The 22,717-nt window shown below is 30.5% G+C and overlaps 2 protein-coding genes and 3 non-coding genes across 5 annotated transcripts; 1 reads left to right on the forward strand and 4 right to left on the reverse strand.

The window, feature by feature from the left end:
- Positions 1-754: 754 nt before the first annotated feature.
- Positions 755-3,905, forward strand: LOC137835852 (Pentatricopeptide repeat (PPR-like) superfamily protein). The gene has a single exon (XM_068644582.2). The coding sequence runs from the start codon at positions 1,579-1,581 to the stop codon at positions 3,691-3,693; it is 2,115 nt and encodes a 704-aa protein (XP_068500683.2). The 5' UTR covers positions 755-1,578; the 3' UTR covers positions 3,694-3,905.
- On the reverse strand, positions 791-941 carry LOC137836281 (U4 spliceosomal RNA). The gene has a single exon (XR_011085237.2). It is a non-coding gene; the product is annotated as a U4 spliceosomal RNA (small nuclear RNA).
- Positions 3,906-5,763: 1,858 nt separating the features above from the next.
- LOC137836251 (U5 spliceosomal RNA) lies at positions 5,764-5,880 on the reverse strand. Its single transcript, XR_011085230.2, has one exon. It is a non-coding gene; the product is annotated as a U5 spliceosomal RNA (small nuclear RNA).
- A 797-nt stretch (positions 5,881-6,677) lies between these two features.
- LOC137836292 (U4 spliceosomal RNA) lies at positions 6,678-6,825 on the reverse strand. The gene has a single exon (XR_011085243.2). It is a non-coding gene; the product is annotated as a U4 spliceosomal RNA (small nuclear RNA).
- Positions 6,826-6,981: 156 nt separating this feature from the next.
- On the reverse strand, positions 6,982-14,340 carry LOC137835854 (protein HOTHEAD). The gene is made up of 6 exons (XM_068644583.2): positions 14,124-14,340; positions 13,325-13,676; positions 8,988-9,298; positions 8,243-8,628; positions 7,270-7,838; positions 6,982-7,183 (listed from the first exon to the last, which is right to left on the reverse strand). Exons 1-6 carry the CDS (start codon positions 14,197-14,199, stop codon positions 7,141-7,143), a joined length of 1,737 nt encoding a protein of 578 aa, XP_068500684.2. The 5' UTR covers positions 14,200-14,340; the 3' UTR covers positions 6,982-7,140.
- Positions 14,341-22,717: the final 8,377 nt, after the last annotated feature.

The following is a 22,717-nucleotide window of genomic DNA, read 5'->3' on the forward strand; positions in this document are numbered from 1 at the left end:
TTATTTTATGAACTTATACTAAATAGCGTTTTGTGGTTAGTTCCTTTATTCAATGGAAAAATTGTCAGTTCAGAAATAAGCATTATTAAACTGTCAGTAAATTATCAGAGTAGCATCAATCCTCTGATCTACTAAAACAAACCACACAATGTATCATAGAAACTTAATCAATGAACTCAAATATTATATAACTTAACATAATCATATTCATAACTAATCATTTTAGGGCTGTGTCCCAAAGGGAGCCCTTCCAGAAATTCTCGGAAGGCCTAAGATATACTTCCTAGAACTTTTATTTATCAGTGTGTATCAGTTTATATTGTTTATTTTATCAGTTTATATTACTTGGTTTTTTTATTTTATTAGAGTTTATATATTACTTTTTTTTTATCGGAGTTTATATATTTACTTGGTTTACTTTCCCTAGAGTTTATTATATAATACTTTGGTCTTTTCATTTTACGGAGTTTACATAATCTTTTATCTTACTTTATGGACTTTTATACTTGTTGAGTTTTGGGTATATACTTTGATCTTTAAATTTTATGGAGTTTATATTTTATATAATTTATTTTATGGACTTTTATTAATCAGAGTTTGGTTTTTTATTTACTATGTTTTCTTTTTGTTGTAACTCCTTTTATTCAATGGACAATTGTCAGTACAAAATTATTCCATGAAACTGTAAATTATCAGAGTAGATAAACAAGCTACAAAATGTACAATAGACAAGCTTCTAATTAACTTACATATTATATACCATTAACATATTTCAAACTCACAATTTTAGGGCTTTATCCCAAAGGAAGCCCTTCCAGAAATTCTCAAAGGCCTAAGATAGACTCAGGCCTAAGAGGGGGTTTGGAAATAGTTTTCAACCAGCAATAGACGCGCCTCGGTTAGAACCTCACTAGCTGCGTCATTGCCCCAAGCGCAAAGATAATTACAAACGTCATCGGACGAGTTATTTATTAGCACTTGTCAGTCTCAACTAATACTACAGATTCAATGTGGGACTTCAGCCAGTGTATCATGGCCAGTTTCCACTTGCTGACTTTCCCAGCTATATTCCAATGATAGATAGCATTCCTCCTGTTCTTTTAAGTGTTTTCTACTTATCCAAGTCTAACAAAAGGTGTTTTTAAAGCACTAAAAAAGCAAAGGTTTCTCTCATGCAATCACATGTATATATTGTAGAACATCAAATTGTAGATTAAGAGAAACTGAAAAAGATGAAGAGGTTTTAGTATAAATTACTTCATGACTCAAAGGATGGAGAGAATACCTACTAAGGGATTGGATGTGGTGAAAAGATAACACAGAAAAGCTTTCTGTAGCCACTCTCATACTGTAGAATGAGAGTCTACACCCCTAATTTCATATTTCTCTTACAGCTTCAGATTTTTTTCCCTAGCCTCTTATATCTCAATGTTTTATTCAATTTATAACTGTTTATTTAAAATATTTCAAACAACATTAATGTTTTTCAGATATTGATAATATTATGTTGTATTATTTGTATTTGTACATAGTTTGTCTGTGTGTGAAGGGGAGAGAGTAAGATGGTTGAAAAGCTTGATGCTGAATAGAGCTTCTAATTGTTTCCGTTTTCTGTTGCCACCATTGCAACCCATTTTTATGATCTCTCCTTCAATCTGCCACCTTCACACGCAACGATTCTATGTTACCCACAGTCATGAACTTGTTGATTCCCTCCACGCCTTTTTCCAACGTTGCCTCACTCTGCATCAAGCTCGCCAGGTTCACTCCCAATTGCTTCTCACCGCCGCGCATCGTTTACCCTTTTTGGCCGCCAGCCTCATAGCCGTTTACGCACGTTTTGGCTTTCTCTCTGACGCTTGCAAAGTGTTTGCTGCAACCCCAGTTGAGGGACTCCATCATCTTCTTTTGTGGAACTCCATTATCAGAGCCAATGTATCTCATGGCTACCATCAACGCGCGCTTCAACTTTATCTTGAAATGCGAAAGCTTGGAATTTTGCCCGATGGCTTCACTCTTCCCTTGATAATACGGGCTTTCTCGTCTCTGGCTATCTCTGATCTCTGCAGGATTGTCCATTGTCATGCTTTGCAGCTGGGGTTTCGGAATCACCTTCACGTCGTCAATGAACTCGTTGGTATGTATGGGAAGCTCGGGCGAATGGAGGATGCTCGCCAACTGTTTGATGGAATGTCTGTTAGAAGCCTGGTCTCGTGGAATACTATGGTTTCGGGTTATGCCTTCAACTGTGATTCTCTTGGTGCTTCTGCAATTTTTAAAAGAATGGAGTTGGAAGGTTTGCAGCCGAATTCGGTGACGTGGACCTCCCTTTTGTCGAGCCATGCTAGATGTGGGCTTTATGACGAAACTCTTGAGATGTTTAAGGTTATGAGGACAAGGAGAATTGAAATCAGTGCTGAAGCATTGGCCGTGATGTTGTCTGTGTGTGCTGGTATGCTTCAAGTTGACTGGGGAAAAGAAATCCATGGGCTTGTTGTTAAAGGTGGATATGAAGATTATTTGTTTGTGAAAAATGCGCTGATAGGTACATATGGGAAGCACCAACATTTGGGGGATGCACAAAAGGTGTTTTTGGATATAAAGAACAAGAACCTAGTAAGTTGGAATGCTTTGATATCGTCGTATGCTGAATCTGGATTGTGTGAGGAGGCCTATGCAGCATTTTTGCGCATGGAGAAATCAGGTACAGATGGTCAATCCCCAGTGAGGCCTAATGTTATAAGTTGGAGTGCAGTGATTAGTGGCTTTGCTTATAAGGGGCTTGGTGAGAAGTCACTGGAACTTTTTAGGCAAATGCAGCTTTCCAAAGTAATGGCCAATTGTGTGACAATTTCCTGCGTTTTATCAGTTTGTGCAGAGTTAGCTGCATTGAACGTTGGCAGGGAGCTCCATGGTTATGCCATTAGGAACTTGGTGGGTGATAATATATTGGTGGGAAATGGTCTGATTAACATGTATATGAAGTGCGGGAACTTCAAGGAAGGACAATTAGTGTTTGATAGTATTAAGAGTAGAGATTTAATTTCGTGGAACTCATTAATTGGAGGTTATGGAATGCATGGACTTGGTGAGAATGCTTTAAGAAGTTTCGATGCGATGATTAGAGCTGGAATGAAGCCAGACAAAATCACTTTTGTGGCTATTCTATCTGCTTGCAGTCATGCTGGACTTGTTGCTGCTGGTCGTAACATTTTTTATCAGATGGCCAGAAAGTTTCAGATTGAGCCTAATGTAGAGCATCATGCGTGCATGGTTGATCTCCTTGGTCGTGCTGGACTTTTAAAAGAAGCAACTGATATTGTTCGAAACATGTCTATTGAACCTAACGAGTATATTTGGGGAGCTCTTTTAAACTCATGTAGAATGTACAAAGACATGGACATTGCAGAAGAAACAGCATCACAAGTTCTAACTCTGAAGTCAAAAATAACAGGGAGCATCATGCTGCTGTCCAATATATATGCTGCAAATGGAAGGTGGGATGACTTCGCAAGAGTGAGGATGTCGGCAAGGACAAAAGGTCTTAAAAAAATACCTGGTCAGAGTTGGATTGAGGTGAGAAAGAAAGTTTACTCGTTTTCAGCAGGTAATCTACTCCATTTGGGTATGGATGAAGTTTATGTGATCCTTGAAGAATTGGCCCTTCACATGGCGACTGAAAACTATAATTGATAGTTGCTTTTGTCAAGAATTTGTTTATGATCACTCATTGCTCTTGTTGCAATCTGGGAGCCAAGAGGGTAGATATTATTATATTTTGCAATGACTTATGCCCTGAACTACTAGACAATTGCACTCTGAATTTGAGTTATCTGGTAAATTTTGGCTTGGAATTAGTGTATACTTTGCCATGACTTAATGCATAGTGTCAATTACCTTTCATCCTGTTTTGGAGTGGGTTTAATATGTTTTAAGTTGTCATAAAAGTAAGCAAGTTTTTTTTTTTTTTTTTTATAATTTGGAATTAATATTTTGGTCTTGTAAAATATTATTTTTTTTTATTTTCATCTCATTATTTTGACATGACCTAACTTTTGAAAGAGTATCCTGTAAGAAGTTCTGACTACACCTTTTGATGCTGGAATCCTGGTTCAATCAATAGAGGATAGTCATAAGGTTTTCAAATAGTTTTATAATATAATCAAGGGCAAAGCCAAGATTTCATGAGGGTTTAGGATTGTTCTGTTATTGTAGAACCATCACATTCATTTTACATATGTAGGTTGCTCAAAGAAATATAGGAATAGAACTTTCCAGACATTTTTAATTCATGGTCTAATTTGAAAATATTTTACTTCAAACACAAACTAGCAAGAGTAAATAAGCAAAAAAAGTTTTTGCATGAAAAATACTTCAAGAGTTTTATAGAGACGTCTATTTCTAAATAAACCTACTATCATGAATCTTCGACGGTATGCATAAAATATAATTTCTGCCATGATGTTATTTATTAGTACATTGCAAAAAAAATATAAATTTTAAATATTAGGAAAAAAAATCCATCAGTAGTTAGAAAAGTTATAGGAGAAATTTGGAGGAGTAGCATAACAAATATTTGGTTATCCATACATCCATTCGCTCAAACTAAATATAAAAATCAAAGTGAAACCACTAATATATCAAAATATCACCTTATGCTTAACAACTATTAAACATACAACTATTTTGAATATTGTTTTATTACTGACAAACAATAACAAACATTTTTATATACTGCGGTTAAAACAATAACAACATACCTTTTATTTACAATTCATAGGATATGATACAAAATTTAAATGCACTTAAACCTTCTAATTATACATACCTAAATTCAAATTCAAATATTCACACATTAGAGGAAGCAAAACTTTAACTATAGATATAGATACAAAGTATGAAACTTTTAAAAAAATAGGCATATACAAGTGACAAACACATACTATTCTTTAGTAAAAAATTCATTATATGTTTATCATAGCTCCGTGAAAACACGATGATATATTATGATTATATATTTGTTTATACAATATCACACTCAATGTAAATTAGAGTTTAGGGATTAGGATTTAGGGTTTAGTAATTTTATTAATTAATATTGTTTGATTTTATATACTTTGAAGTAAATAAAATATTCTGTTATTAAGTTTGGATTCGTAGTTTTCATAAGAAAAAAATGTATTTAGTTGACAAATAAAATTTAGAAACTTCTGAATAAAATAAATGTCAGTCAAAATTTTCTTAGATCAAATTAAAAAACTTTTCTAGTCACCATTTTTTATTTTTTATAATAGTCTACCATTGAAGCTTGTCAATGAAGATGTTCAACGCGTGCTGAGCCATAAAATTATATCAAATGATCTAGAAAATAGTTTGACTTCCCCTTAAATGCAAACTATTCAATCACAGGAAAATAAACCACAAGAAAATAAGTTTGTGCAACCAATGAGAATAATGATGAAAGAACTTATCTGATTCATCTAATTGAAGAAAAAAAAAGAAAATTGTCATATATAACACAACTCAATCTCTCTTAAGCCTTCCACAAATCTTGCGATGTGTGAAGAGATCAGAAATTAGGATTGAATACTAATTATTCACAATCATTTATTAATTGAAAAACATCACGATTAAAATATCATTTCCACCATTTATAATAAAACATTACCCAAATTAGATACACTAAAATTTTCTCTTTTAATCGCTTAATATAAAATACAAATATTCAAAAATTAAAGAGATAAAAACCTTAACTATAATATCAGAGTTCTTCAAAAAACACTCTTTCAAAAATAGGCGTATGTCACCTAATGTGACAAACACACGGTATTCTTTAGTAAAAGGCGAAAGAATAATTCGCTATGTGTTTATCACATGACTCCGTGAAAACTAATTACACACCATTTGATTTTATATTATGATCATACATGTGTTCATACAATATCACATTCGATGTGGACTTTGGTCTGAGATGTAAACTTAGTTATTTTATTAATCAATTTCATTTGATTTTACTTATTTGATATCATTTGATTTAATTTAATTTTCATTTAATATAAAATTTGAAATAAGTCAAATATTCTATTATAAAGTTTTGATTCATTTTCATTTTCTATTATTATAAAGTTACAAAACATTTTTCTATAAAATATTATTAAATATTTTATAATGAAACATTATCAAAGAGAAAAACATGTTATAATTTTTGTTTATAATAGTTACAGTGTAATTTAAGTTTTTATCACAAATATATTTTCATAATAGAATATTATATAGTGAAATTGTTATCATGTTACAATACCTAATATACTAAAGTACTATATGGAGACCTTCACTAAACTCTATTAACAAACTAACATAATTTAATATTATGAAGAGTAAAACTTCTAAAATGAGATTTCTAGTTTCAACATTATTTCAATAAACACTACAAAATAATAAACCTTAATAGGTCTTTAGCTCTTAAGGGTAACTACATACCTACTTATAAACAGGTCTTAAAGATACCTTATAAATAGAAATTTAGCTCAGTTTTAAATTTAATTTTATGATATGTCAGTTTCTAAGTTTTTTAAACAAACCCTACAATTAAATAAACCATTAAATAATTATACAAAACTATAAACAAAATAATTTAAATAAACACTACAAATAAGTAAACCTTTTAATAATTATAGGGCATTATCCCAAAGGGAGCCCTTCCAGAAATTCTCAAAGACCTAAGATAGACTCTCATAGAGGGGGTTTGGAAATAGTTTTCAACCAGCAATAGACGCGCCTCGGTTAGAACCTCACTAGCTGCGTCATTGCCCCAAGCGCAAAGATACTTTATACTGACGTCTGACAAGTTATTTTATGTCAACTTCTGTCATTCTCATCAATTGTCGTATTGATGTGGGACTTGAGTTCTAGAGGCTTGAGTTCAAGGTTAACCAGGCGTTGAGGAGTTTCAATAACTTCTTTTTTCAGAAAATTCAAATCTAACCATAATTTGATAATCACTCTTCACTGACAATTAACAAATAAAATACATCAAGCTACGGACTAATAGTACTTCTTGTCTTCAGATTACAACCTTTTTTCCATTTTTGGTGAGATAATTTCATATTACACACTCATGACTCATCCTTAAATACCACCCTATTTCCCCAACCTGTCTCTTAGAATCTTCAGTCCCATGTACCTGTGACAAATAGAATATGTTATTAGGATATAAAAGGTGAATTATAATGTACATGACTGAGAATGTAATGTTTTCTATTTACATACCTTCCCATCATCATCACAGTAGCTTGAGGATTGGTTCCTGGTGACTCACTAAATGTAGAGCCATCTACCACACGGAGTCTGTCAACACCAAGAACCTTATGCTCAGAGTCTACCACTTTCCCCACATGGCACCCACCATGGTAGTGCCAAATAGTGATCACAGAGTCTCTACAAAACTGTTCTAGTGACTTTGTGTCATTGGGGTGTTTGGGTATGAGGTTGATATTAGCCTGCACACTGATGTTCAACATTTTCTCTGCGGTTTCTCTGTCACACATGGTGTAGTTTGAGACGTGCTGTGACTGAACAACCTTTATGGCCAAGCGGATACCCTCCACGCAGCGCTTAAGATCATAAGGGTGACTGAAATAGTTGAAGGTAACAGCAGGGTTGTCTTCCACGTTAGTGTTTATCAATCTCAGTTCACCTGTTGACCAAGGACTGGCAACTTTTGACAATATGAACCCTCCCTTGAATGCTTCAATTGGTATGTCTTTCTTGCTCTTCACAAAAGCCTCAACAGCTTCTCGTGATCTTTGCTTTGGTGGAATTGTTGACAACTGCCCAATCTGGTTCATCATGTTGAAAAGTATAAATGAATTCTGATGGATATTGGTTATTACTTGCTAATTTACTATGCAGGTTCCTTGATCATGTTTCTCTAGGGGCCTAGTTATTATGCATACAATGTGTAATTAGTTTTCTGTTTTTCTGGCTATGGTTAACATAATAAGCTAAATGGAATTTAGATACCAAGAGCATATTTAGTAGGAGTTACTTAAACTAAGCTACTGCTACATATAAAGCTAACTTGTGCAAGTAATTGTTGAATGTCAGAAAATGAGACTTATATTATACTATAGAACTCATTTTTAATTGCATGACTTCTAATAAATCCAATGTGCTCTAAGTCTCTAACATGATTCGTAATTGTGCACCCATAATAAGTAAATTTAGTGAATAAATTGCATACCTCAGCTGACAAGATACCATGGTGGCAGTGAATGCTGTCTTTGGACTGCCCAAAGCCACAACTAGTCTCAATGTACACACCCAGATTGGTTATACCCACAGTTTCTATGAGTGACTGCTGAACTGGTCTCTTGGAAGGAACAAAAATGGTGTTCATGGGATTATCTGCCATGCCTTTACCAACAAATTCATTGTCAAGCACTACAGGGATGTTGAATTTCTGAAGCTCTTCTTTGGGGCCAATTCCACTGAGCATTAGCAATTGAGGAGTGCCAATTGCCCCACTAGACACAATCACCTCACTCTGCCTCCCACTTCCCAGAAATGCCTCATGCTGCTTTCCATTTTCATCCTTGAAAATAACCCCAATAGCTTTTGGTTTTTTTCCTGCAACAGTAGCATCACCATTTTCAGTGATTTTAAGCTTCTCATAAAGGCCTTGAATGTTACAACTTTCAATTAGGAAACGTTTTCTTAATTGCATTCTCTAGATTACAGTGTGATGTCATGAGATATAGACAGATAGATACCTTAACATAAATGAGATTTTAAAGAATATGGTAAAAACTTAGTAACTCAATTCAAAGGCACAACAATTCTCTAACACAGAACTTTTTTGCTAAGATAAACACTAAAATAATTGAACACAAGCTCACAGAACTTCTCCAACATTCACATGAAAGGGGATTCTCCCATCAAATAGACCAATAATTTGATTATTAAAAATGTTTCTTAGATATGCATACCTGTTGTATCAAAAACAATCTTTTGGACAGTGGCATGGACGAGGACAGTGAGTTTCTGAGGGTTCCCAGTAGCAAGCAATTCAGCAGCAGTGTGGCGACGGCCAAATCTGTCAAAAATGGTTCCACCAACTTTGGTTCCATACTTATGATCATAGGTGAATCCATTAAAAGGAGACACACCAGCATCTAGAAGCCCGTCCCTCACTGCTCTCTGCCAATCTGAAAACTTTGGACGGTGAACAACCTGCTTCTCCACCCAAGGATAAGACTCATTCACCAGCTTTGTATCCCACCCCACCTTCCTTATAAATCTGCATTTTAGTTTACAAAATGTTCAGAGAAAAAACATGTTTCACACTGCACATTACCTATGTAGCATAGGTTTTCTTGTTTCAGATAATTTAAGATAGGTTTTAAACACACTTTATTATTAATGGAGAGATATCTCACATCGATCAAAAGTAATAAAATTTTGTATTATATAAACAAATGTAAAAGTTGCAAATTTAAATCGTAAATCTAATTTAATTAAACTTAAAATTTAATTTATAATAATCTCATTCACGTATTTTTATAAATTTTTCAAAAAGAAACTAATAAAAATGTATTGCTTATGAACTTGCTTGTTAAATATTTTATTGTATTATAATTTAAAGCATTTATTATCTTTTTAACATGATCCTTCTTCTCCTTCTAAATTAGTTTCTAATAAACATTTTTTTTAAATGATTCGTTAAGATAATTTAATTTTATGGTATATATTATTTTAGGCTTTGAGACTCTTTTAATCATCGTAAACAATACTTATTATACTAAAGTGAAGGAAAATCATTTAATATAATTTTTACTTTAAATTGTTTTAAAAACAAATATACATATTGTTTATATCTTTATTAAAAGAATTGTTTCCTTTTTTTAACTAGTCTCAAACGGTTTCCTTGGATCATAAGTAAACTAAGGATAAAAAATACACAAGTGAAAATTAAAAGGAAATGGATTAAAAAATATGTTATTGAGATGGATATAGATAAAAAGGAAAAGACAAAATAGGAATAAATAAATTATATCAAAACATTTATACTAATTAAAGCTAACTGTATTTCTTTTTAAACTTTTTTACCCAATTCTTTCTTAACTTTAAAAATCTCATTATTTTAAAATATTTATTAAATTTAATGTAATAAGAAAATTTCTTTGACTTTTCAAAACAGTAATAAGTAATAACAAAACAATGCACCCACAGCCATATTTTATGACACACAGTAATGCTCCTAACATTTCTATATTATACAAACACCATATTAAAATTTGGCTTAAATTTATTTTTTGTTCTTATAATTTTATAATTTTATAATTTTATATATATATATATATATATATATATAGAGAGAGAGAGAGAGAGAGAGAGAGAGAACTTTTATCCCTGATAAATTTTAGCTGCATATTTAATTTTCTAAAATTAAATATTTTTATTCTATTATTTAATTTCTTAAAAAAAATATCTATAAATAATAATAATAGTATTAATTACTTATGTGAGATATAAGTAATAAGTTTAACCATTTTCAATATATATTATTTTGATTTTCATATTAACAATTGAATAATATGTCACCATTATAAATTAAAATTGGTTAATTTTTAAATTTGAAAAACCAGACCTACCAGCAAAATTTTATAAAGACCATATAAAAATGGATTGATTATAATATAGAAATGGATTTGAGTATGGTATTTATTTATTGTATTCTATATTTTGTCTCTTTTTCTCCCTAGATGTTGAATAGCATTGACTGGTCCATATAAACATCAAACAGGAACACTAATAAATAAGAATTTAAGTCAAAATCAGAGTAATTGTCATTTTGCTTGTGAAAATTCAATGGGTATCCAAGGTTTAGAAATATAGAGATGGACCCTAAGGGCAAAGGACCAGGGTCCTACAAGCATCCTTAATGATTTTACCAAAAAATAAAAGTACCCTACAATCTATTGAATGACTCTTTTGTGTGTGTCTCTTTTCTTCCCTTCATTTTCCTAATATCTGACACTCTCACCTAACAACTTCCATTGCATAAAATAGGGTTACCAAGGTACACACAACAGCATTTAATTGATGAACTTGGAATTTTGTCAAAATAGATGTACTCTTTTTTATCATTGCCATAAATTTATAGGATCCCTCAACAACTTCTCCTTAGACCACATATTATATCATGAGAGCATCAACTAATCTTTTAAAAAAAGTGATTTTTATAAATAAATTAAACTATATCAAGTATAAAAAATACAATTTAAATCTAATTCAATCTTATAAAATCGATATGTTTAAATCTACTTATATATTATTAAATATTTTTATCTTTATTTAAAAAATATTTTTTATAAAAAAAAATAATTATATATATATTTATTATGTTAGGTTAAGAAATTTACATTAAACTTAAAAGTTTGGTTTTGAAATTCAAATTTTAAATAAAGATTCAATGAGTTTGGATTGAAAGACATGGCCTGTTTGGGGGAGTATTGTCATCAATGGCATTTATTATTTAATAACAAATAGATAACTTCACACTACAACAAAATCATTAAATAAAAACTAATTTTATAGATCAAAATTTATGTTATTGATAAATAATTTTTAAATTTGTATGAATCAGCTATCAAGATTTTTGTTACCAAATTTAGAATTTAATTAATTGATAGTTAAAATCTTGATAGCTAATTAGATACTAATTTAAAAATTATTTATCAATAACAGAAACTAATTTAGAAATCAATAATTTTTTTTTAATTCTAAAATGTATTAAATATTTTTATCGTTGAAATTAATTTTTATTTAATGATTATTTTAGTAGTGTGATTAATGATTATATAAATGTGTACCCTTCTTCTTTGTTTTTTGGTGGGTGGTATACAAATGTTAACCCCACACATAATTTATTTGGGAAACAACAATCAACAAACCCTAAAAATCATAATGAAAGAGACGGGAAAATTAAAAAAAAAAAGAAAAAAAAAAAGCATTCATTGAAGTTTTGAGTAAATTGATGTTTGCACGTAAACACAGATTGATTTAAAATGCTGTACTTGATAGTTGGAAGGAGATAAATGAGAGAAGCATAAAATTTCTCATTATGCACTTGAGTGATACTAAAAAAATGTCATATTAGAGAAAACAATGATTGTGAGACAAATATTAAATTATTAGTATAAATATTACCAATCTATATTATTTTAAATACTTTTAAAGTAAGTGAAAAATAAGAATTATAAACTCTATTTATTTAATAAATGGTCCATTAATATTAAAAGATAAATGTACGTCGTTATTTTTTTTTTTTTAAGTTTTTATGTTAGGCATTACTATGCAATTTGACATCTCAGTAGGACTGACATATCAAGTAACAACAATCATCTATCATCACATGTATGTCGTTCATTTAAATAGTCATGTCATAATTAATTTATTTATAACATTAATAATCTACGTATAATTAATTACATTACTTTTATATATTATATTGCAATTCTATTGACATGTATACTGATAGTATGATGCATTGTGTTGACATTGTAAATGTACCATATTTGTAGCAATACAATTATTTTCATCAGGTAAAAATAGTAAGTTAGCATGGCAATTTATATTTTTTTCAATTAATTTATCAGGATAAGTAATCATTAATCTATGATAAACTCTTAATAATGGATTTATATCTGTTAATTATCCATGTCTTAGAATTTAATATACTGTTTGTCTGCTGCATGTTTTAAATATTCGTCAGAATTTATTCAATTCACAAAAAACGAATATTTTATAAAATAAATTCTTAATTTAGAAAAAAAAATGTTTCAGTAGTTTGTTGTTTTAAAAAGGAAAATATGAAAGTAATAATAGTTAAATGTTATGAAACACTTAAAAAAAAAATCACGATATCAAAAATAATTAATCACTATACTAATTAAATTATATATTATTTTGGAGACTAGAAAAATTTGTAGTATTTAAATTAGTTTTTATTATTAATAAAATTTATTAATTATTTTTTAAATTGGTACTTAATTAGATACTAAAATTTTTAATTAATAATTTTAAAATTTAAAGTAATTAGTAGGTAAAATCTTAGTAGTTAATTATATATCAATTTAAAAATTAATTTATAAAATTTATAGATAATAAAAATTACTATATAAATATTAATAATTTTAATCTTTAAAATAATATTTAATTAAGTTAATATAGTGAGTATTTGGTGATTTTTTTTTAGAGGTGAATGAAGAACAATGACGAATAAGATTGATCTGATGAAGAAGAAGAAGAAGGTGGTTGTTACCTAGGGCTAGCTCGAGTGTAGAAGCCGGCGTTAATGGAACTGCCACCTCCCAAAACCCTTCCCCTTGCATTGAGCACTCCATCTGTTGAAATGAAGTACTGAGAAGCCGAAGTTGGAGAAGTGTCTGCCAAAGTAATGTGAAAGTTCTGCAGAAATGTGACATTAGGGTTGTTGAAAGGGACTCCTCCTCTTTCCAGCACCAGAACTTTGAATTTCTCAGACAGAGTTGCAGCCAATGGACACCCTGCAGTGCCCCCTCCCACAATTATATAATCATACCCTCCATTCCTTGAACCCTCCACTGACCTTCCTCTCCTGATAAATGGGTACCCTTCATACCAGTTCTTCTTTCCTGCAATCATTTATATTTTCATCTTCAACAACATTTACTATATAGTAACAATATTTCTTCACCATAACCTCAATCCTATAAACTGGTTTTATGGAGTTGAATTAGGTTTAAAGTTCACTTCGTAATAACTCAAGATAAAAAGTTCTATTATAATGTTAGGTGTGTAGCTGTGTGGAATGTGTTGTGTTGTATGTACTGTGTTTTATCATCATAAAACATAACAGAATCTGTTTTTGTATGTATTAGGAAAGTGAACATTTTGTCTATCATCTATTACATGACATTCTAGCCCAGTGAAATATATAGCACAGAAAAATGCTTTGAGATTGTAACATATATGCTGAAAATGAAAACTGTAGAAAATGCAGAGAAATGATGTATATAATATAGATATATAGAAGGTGTTGAGTGTGTATATATATATATATATTATTAGATGGAGGAGACCTTGAGAAAGAGGTGGATAGTTGAGGAGGCATAGGAGTAAGAAAAGCAAGAATTTGAGTGCACCAATGGAAGCCATGGAGTCTGAGAAAAGCAGTGACTGAGAACAGCTTCTTCAACCTCTAAGTGGCTGCCTCTGGTTGGCCTTCTCTCTGGTGTGCATGTGCACCATATAAATATTCTCAAAATACATCCTACCTGTACCAAAAACTCTGCCCCCACTGCTCTATTCTTTAACACATTTTTAAGAGAATTAATGTTAACTATAATGTTTTATGAATTATAACAGAATATTTTCTCCTGTCTAAAATACATTAAAAACTTAAATGTTAAACAAATTTATTCAATATAAGAAGCACAAATTTACAAATTTTACTCGACTAGAGAAAAAGACATTTCATACATCTTATAAATCGTTGTTTTTATAAGGTTGGGTTAAACCTAAAATTTATTTTTTAATGATATCAGAGTCATTTATAGTTTATCATAATGAGAAAGTTTATTGACATTTTTAAATCATCCATTATCACAACACCTATAAATATATAATGTATTTGTAAATCAATGCGCTTTGATTTACAAATGCGGCCTTACCCAATGACCACATTTGTAAATCAAAATAATTTCAAAAATGCCACCGCTTTTTTAACGAATGCGTTTAAGCGTTGAGCCGCGTTTAATAATGAGCACTCTTTTCTTATTTTTGTACTAGTGATGCACCGACGAGTTGACCAGTTTATGTTTAAGTGGATATAAAATTTCACTTTATAAATAGTTTTTATAGAGTTGAATTCGACTTAAAGTTCATTTTCTAATATGGTATCAGAGTCATTTATAATTTATCTTAATAAGAGTTTATTAGTCTTATCAGAGTATTCGTTATCGAACTACTCATAAGTAATCGTTTTGGTTTTTTTTTACGGTTGTTAATTTTTGGTTGTATAGGTTTGAGTGATGGATAAGTTCATATATATATAGAAATTGATTAAGGTAATGAAGTGAAGAAAAATTGTTTGAAAAAGAAAAAAAATGGCAACAAGAGGAGCATGAAATGAAAGATTGAAGATGGAAATGAAGGAAGGGAGTTAATAGCAATGAATGTAAGTCTCCCGTGCTTGTTGAGAAAGGGTGAAACAGCATTTGCAGAAGGCATTTAATGGGAAGATGCTGACCGTTGGATTTGGCAAACTCTGCAAACTTACCACAACTTTTATAACAAGACAGCTCACTCACCGGCACCACCAATAAAGCTCCCTATTTATTATTCTACCAAATTTATGTTAATTCTCTCTCTCCATTCACTCTTTTCTTTTGCTTCCTTCTTTATTTTCACTTCATTAATAATCGCTTTTCCTTTCTCACTTTTATGTTTTTTTGGAAAAAAAATATCCAATTTATACCCATAACTTTTTAATCTACTCATTTTAATATAAAAAACATTTAGTCTCTCCATTTTTAAAAATCAATCATTTTAGTTGGCCTATAGAACTTTCATTGCTAAAATGTCAATATTAATTTTTAAATAATATAAATTTTTTTAATAAAAAAATTTATTATTATAAAACTTCACATTTCATTTAAATTGATCTCTATATTATTATAAAAAAAATATCACTAAAAAATATATACATAAATATGATAGAATATACCAAAATTCATATATATAAATAAATAAAATCGTAGCTTATATCTATTCATAAATAAATCTAATAAATAAATAAATAAAATTCTATTATAAAAGTAAAATTAGATTCATAAAATTCTATTATAAAAATAAAATTAAATTCTATTAGATTTTTTTGAGTAAATCCAGAAACACACTGCTTTTTTTAAGTATGAGACTATTTATTTATTTTAAGGTGATAAAAATACTTTTATATTGACTTTCACATGGTTACAATTTTTTCTTTTAATTTTTGTGGCAGAAAAATAATCAAGTCAATAGAGATTGTCCTGTGGAAATATTAATTTACTATATATTTTTTATGCAATAAGTGTTGTCAATTTTCTTTTTTAATATAATATGTCCTGAAAAGTCAAGTGAATATAATAATACTTTTGAAATTTTAAAAATATTTTCATTTAAATTCACCTAAATAAGTATTACCTCACATATCAATGTCTACGTAATATTTAATTGTCTAAATAAATGTATACCTATTGTATTAAGATTATTCAATTTTTTACAACTATACTGAAAGTAAACAATTAATAATGTTTGTTCTATGGTATACAACTAATATATAATAAATTAACACGTTACTGAATCATTTGAGTTAAAATTACTGATATAATAATTTTAGAAATAAAAAATATATATATGATCCTTAATTTTCCTCCAAAATGTGTCTCCAGTGCATACTCTGAATAGAAAAATTTATTGTGGTGATCATTGGCTGTGTTATTTGGTGGTTCTGTTTATCAGTTGACCAAGCCGAAGGAACAATGAATGACCCATTATTTTAATTTATCTACTTCCAGTGTTTGTTTCAAATAATTAATTAGGAAATTAATTTGGCATTAAACATAAATAAAAAGATGAATAAATGCAGCAGAAGGTACATATACTGTTATAAATACGAACCAGTAGGAGACAAATATACGTAGTATTTGTTATACCACCACCTCCCCCAACAATTATGCACAAATTAATACAAAAGAAAAATCATATGCTACAAAACATGCCTACAAGTTGCCCAACTATGTGCAACTCTCGTCTACATCAGTAATAAATGCAAACATATATAATAATATATATATTGTTCATTTTGTTGCTCTATAGCTAACTCTTTTAGAAAATAGGTGTATGTATTTTGTATACATGATACATGCATGGTTCATTCTATGTATATGAGTTGTATTTTTGTCTATATATGTTATTCTGTTATGATAAACGAGTCTCTTCTTCTTTGTTTTTTTTTTTTTGGGTTAATTCGATATTATAGTTGATAATTAAGAGATTTAGTCAAATCCAAATATTTAATTATACATAAACTTCCAGTCCTTAAAATACAGTATTATAAGAGTGGTTCTTGCTCATATTATCATAACTCATTAGCTAATATCTCAAATAGATGTAAATTAGAAGTGATTATGAAATCCAATCTAGATGCAGTACAGATCCATTTTAAATGTCAAAATTCATACCTATTTTAAATAGATCAAATTTATTTGGATTTTTTTCAATTTCATTTAAAATAGATTAAATTTATATTAAATTCACTTTGTCAATTAGATTAAATCCATCTTGATCTGCACATGGACGATCACTTGGCTCAACTTAGGTTCAGACCCACTCCATTTGGATCCGGATCGACTTTGCTAGACCTGGACTCGGCTCGACCTGGACTCGGCTCGACCTGAGTTTGAGCAAACTTGACTTTACTTGGGCCCGGGTCAACTCAGCTCGACCTGGACCCGAGCTGACTCGACCTTGTACCAGTCTGACTCAACTCGACATGGGTTAGACCGACTTGGCTCGATATGGACCTAGGATGACTCAGCTCAACATGGACCTGGATCGACTTGACTTAACATGGACCCAAACCGACTCAACTCGACATGGGTTCGAGCTCACTTGACTCAACATGTATGCGGACCGACTCGACTCAACATGAGCTTAGACTGACTCGACTCAATATGAACCTTAACTAACTAGGTTCGATCACGATCCGAGTCAACTTGACTCAACATAGACCTACACCATCATATGAGTCTAGATAAACTCGACTCCATATAGAATTCAAACTGACTATAGTTAATTGACTCATAATGAGTTAATCGAAAATTGTTAACTTTTTCATGCTACATGCAAGTTGTACTCAAAAGTTGAAATACCAATGAAAAAGTAAGAGTTATTATACTTATAAGAAAAATAAGCATGTGATACCAACCTCCTCTTCTGCAAACTCTGATGTCTCTCACACTTATATATTTAACCTCTGCTTTTTCTAAGATCGATAAAAATATTGGAGTTAGAAGTTTAACAAGTTTCTTTAACAATGTAAAAAATGTAAAACAAATAGTGATTTTCTTTTAGGAAAGAAGACACTATTTTCGTTGTTGAGTAAAAAATAAGGTAGGCAATTTTTATTTTTTTTAACACTTTTCTCTTTTTGGTTAAAACATCATTGATTTGTTCTGGGAGGTAACAATTATGCCCATCTCATCATATCATTAATATTGCCACTTTTTTTTTTTATTGTATAACTGTGAAAAACAAAACCTCTTTTTGAAAGTTATTGCGCAACAACACGCATATATGAGCCTCAGTCATAATTCATGCTTAATGAACTTTATGATATTCACGTTCCTTGCACACAGTGCACAAATTCAACATAAATACCAAATCTATGCCCTCACAAACAGAATATATATATATATATATATATATATATATATATATATATATATACACACACATATAATGCACATGTTTTACTATTTTAATTCCTAAAAAACTCTCCAATTTTCTTTTAAAAAAAGACAAATATTATTGTTTTAGTTGAAGTTGGTAAAAAATTGTTGTGTATATAATTCACTCCAAATTTATAGTGGGTGTTTTTTTTTATCAGCAATAAGTTTTAAAAGTACCGTAAAAGTTTATTTTCCTTCTTATGCTATAAGCCGTGAAGAAGAAGAAATTATTTGTATAAATTTACTATTCTTCTAGTGCTTTTGCTACATAAAAAATTAAGGATCTATAATTTTTTGTTTAACAATTATGTATTACTAATGTAAATAAATATCAAATGAATTACGTAAAGTTTAATAAATTTAAGCATTTTTCGATATCTTAGCATATTGGTGTACATTTTGATTAACGTAATCAATAATATGAAATATTTTAAATCTAAACTAAGCGTAAACTTGAGTATATCCAACGGATCAAAACAAATTAACAAAAAAACTCATAAAATTTATTATTGAATTATCTCCTAAGAGCATATTCAATAGTATGTAAGAATTTATAATAAGTTTACAATTATTTTGTTTCACTTTATAGCAAAAGCTCACTGAATTTTTATACTAAGACAACTTAACCAAGGTTGTTTCTGCCTAGCTTCTCGGGCACCCATAGATAAAGTTAAAAGACTATTTTATTATTAAAAAAATATATTTTGGATTCTAGAATGTATTTTTTTTTTATTTCTCTCAAAATATAGAATTAAAAAGATATTTTCAAAATCCATAAGGTATTTCTGCCCGATTATGTAATCTGATTTTTTTTTTCCTAAAGAAAAAAGTATAAGATGATCGGAATCCAAAAATATCTTCAAAATTCTATAATTTTGAATGTATTTTTTTTAAAAAAAACTCATTCTTAATTCGAAAGATATTTTCAATTTGAAAATATCTTTTAGATTCTGTAGTTTAAATTTTTTTTGGTATCACTTATTTCAAAATGAAAAAACATCAATAAATAAAATAAATAGTGATTTTGGTATTTTAAAAAGGATGAATGTGTCACAAGAAATTATGGAGCTGCAAAAAGAAAAAGCCCATAACCAAGGTATGAGCCTATATATCAAGTACTCACTGCAAAAGTTATTGGGCTTGCCTATGTATCAGCTGCTTCCTTCTAATATGTTAAGTCCTATACCATTCCTTTTTCATCTCCATGATTTCTTACACGAGATGTTTTGAAAAAATCTAAAATATTTTAATTTTCAATATTGAAAATTCTAAAAACATGTTTTAATTAAAATATATTTTAAATTATGTAATATATAAATATTCAGACGCAGAACCTAAAATACATTTTTATATCAATTTAAAAATATAACTCAAATTGTATAATTTAAAATGTATTTTTTTCATAATTTAAAATACATTTTCTGACAATATAGTTTGAAGATACATTTTAAATTTTATGTTTCTATATTACTAATTTAAAATACATTTTTAGATTCAAAATACAACCTACAATTTAGAATACCTTTTCGCACTTTGTAATTCAAAGTACACCTTTTGAAGTTTAGATAACACAATCTAGAATAGAAATTTAAATCTTTTTTACCTATAGATAATTTAATTTTTTTTTTATGCCTATAACAATGCAGGAAGAAAATATGACTAAATCCCATTTATATTGAATAATGATATGTTATAAATTGCACACTATGTTTTGTGTGGAAAGCTTTATATATATATATATATATATATATTTGTTTTTTTTATTTTTTTTATCTTTGTTTTTAAACTATGTGGAACTTGATGACAGATCCAAACAAAATCCTTTGTTGGTCTGAACTATGCTTTTGTTTTGGTGTGTTTATGATTCCGGGTATAAGATTAAACCTACCAAACAGCTGATTGGGTTTTGGAATTTTTTTCTTCTAAATTTGTTTATTAAATCCTTACAAAATTGCTGAAAATGGGTCATTTTATTGATTAAATAATGATATACAAAAGAATCCTTTTAAATAAAATCTATTAAATTGGAAGTGTTCTTACAACAAGGACCAAGAACACTTGAAACGGGTTAATCAAGACTAATCCTTCAATCTTGGACTGAATACTATCTTGGGCCGGGTACTTCTATCCTTGATGGTGCTCTCGGCTTCTCCTCTCGGCTGGTACTCTCGGCTTCTCCTCTCGGCTGGTGCTCTCGGTTGGTGCTCTCGGCTGGTGCTCTCGGCTTCTCCTTTCGGCTTCTCCTCACAACAGGTGGGGGGTACCTGCAAGTTGCTCCGATGCCAAAGTCAGAAAAGGTTTAATGTTCATCAGATAAAATCACTCTTACCTTTTTCTTGTGTTGACCTCCTATTTATAGGGTTTCGTTGATGGGCCTTCAACAGTATTTTTTGGACTTTCTTCTCACACCTCTTTATTACTTTTACACCCCCTTGTGCAAGTTCCTTATTTAAATTGGGCTTTATTATGATTTTTATTATCCTTTCAGGTTTCGGTTTAAACCTCTCGGTTTCAACCTTTTTCCCTTGTTTATTCAATGTTGTTCTCGGCCTAAACCTCTCGGTTTTAGCCTACCAGTACACTAGCCCCCGAGACAAAAATATTTTTATTTCAAGTTTTTAAAGAAATATTTGTGTCTTAATATAATATAATAATTTTTGACGTTTGATTTGATTTGATATGGAACGCTTTGATTTCTGCGCTTTATTTTGCTGAGTTTTCATGACTTGACAGGAACTTGCTATTTTGACCGTTAGATGACATATGTTTGAATGGTGCCACATTGTTTATATCGTTTGAAATTCTAGGGTTTTGCCTGGGCTATAAATAGGTTTGCCATTGGGTTTTTTATGATTGTGTGAGCTTTGCTGCTGTTTAGAAGGAAGCATATTGTCAATCTTCGTTCAATTCTTACGAAGGTAATGTCTCTTTCAAGTTCTTCTGCTACTGATGAATTTTCAAGCGCGGGTGGTGAATCAACTGGCCGAGTGGTTCGAGAAGAAGTTCCTCCTGAGTCAAAATCTTCTTCTGCTACTCCATCTTGTATGAATGATTCAAGTGGGGCTCCTGCTGTTGATGTTCCACAAGAATTTGGATTTGTCGTACCCCAGAAAAACCTTCGTCCTGGTTATCAATGGGTCAATCCTAAAGTCCGAGAGTATTTCTCGAAGTATCGTTCTGCTAACGAACTTCGGAGTTTTCTTTCCCGTTCTCAAATTTATTATTCTGATATTGAAAATGATATCATTTCATTTCGGCGTGTTGGTGATGTTGATAATGTGTGTCATGGCCGAGAAGATGATAGCTATGAATTTTTTTATTTTTATGCTTGCTTTTTCAGAGATCTTCATATTCGATTGCCTTTGAACAATTTTCAAATGGGCGTTCTTAATTTTCTTAATGTTGCTCCTACTCAGCTTCATCCTAATGGTTGGGCCGCGATGCAAGCATTCAGTATTTTGTGTAAATTATTGTCACTTTCTCCTAGTCCTTCTGCATTTCTATACTATTATAGTTCTCGGCCTGGTAAACGGCCAGGGTGGCTATCCCTTATTAGCAAGTCCAATGTGTGTTTTCTTAAGCCTTTTACGTCGTCGTATAAGGATTTTAAAGGAAGTTTTTTCAAAATTCTAATAGAGCCACTAGGAAGAGAATATTTCTTTAATGGAAATTCTCCAAAATTTCCTCTGTATTGGACGAAAGATCCTGTGAAGTTTAACTCAATATCCTTTCATTCGATGGGTGTGGCCGATCGTCATGTTATTGAAGTTTTTAGTCGTTTCTCGTATCAAGTTCCCACTCGTGCTTTGCTTCAGTTGTATACTTCATCACATCCCCGAGAAGATCTTACTGGTATGTGGTTATTCCGCATTTTCTTGCTTTTTAGGATAAGTTTTTTAACTTTGCTAAATTTTTTATTGATTTCCAGCTCTGATGGCAAGTACTAATCCGAAAGCTCGATCTTACTTTTCGAAACTGCTTAACAAAGTGGGTGATGTTACTCCCCGACGCGAAAATGTGGTAAATCCTGTTGTGGAGGTAGAAAACGTGGAACCAGTTGCTAATGTTGACGTGGTGGAACCGACAAGTAATGTTGATGTTGCTGGTCCTTCGAAGAAATCAAAGAAACGAGATAGGAGCAGCAAGAAGTCACACTCATCCTCTCGGCGCCATCGCCACAG

Source organism: Phaseolus vulgaris, chromosome 5 (assembly GCF_051622355.1).
Source record: "Phaseolus vulgaris cultivar YP4 chromosome 5, ASM5162235v1, whole genome shotgun sequence".
In the NCBI taxonomy this organism is placed as follows: Eukaryota; Viridiplantae; Streptophyta; class Magnoliopsida; order Fabales; family Fabaceae; genus Phaseolus; species Phaseolus vulgaris.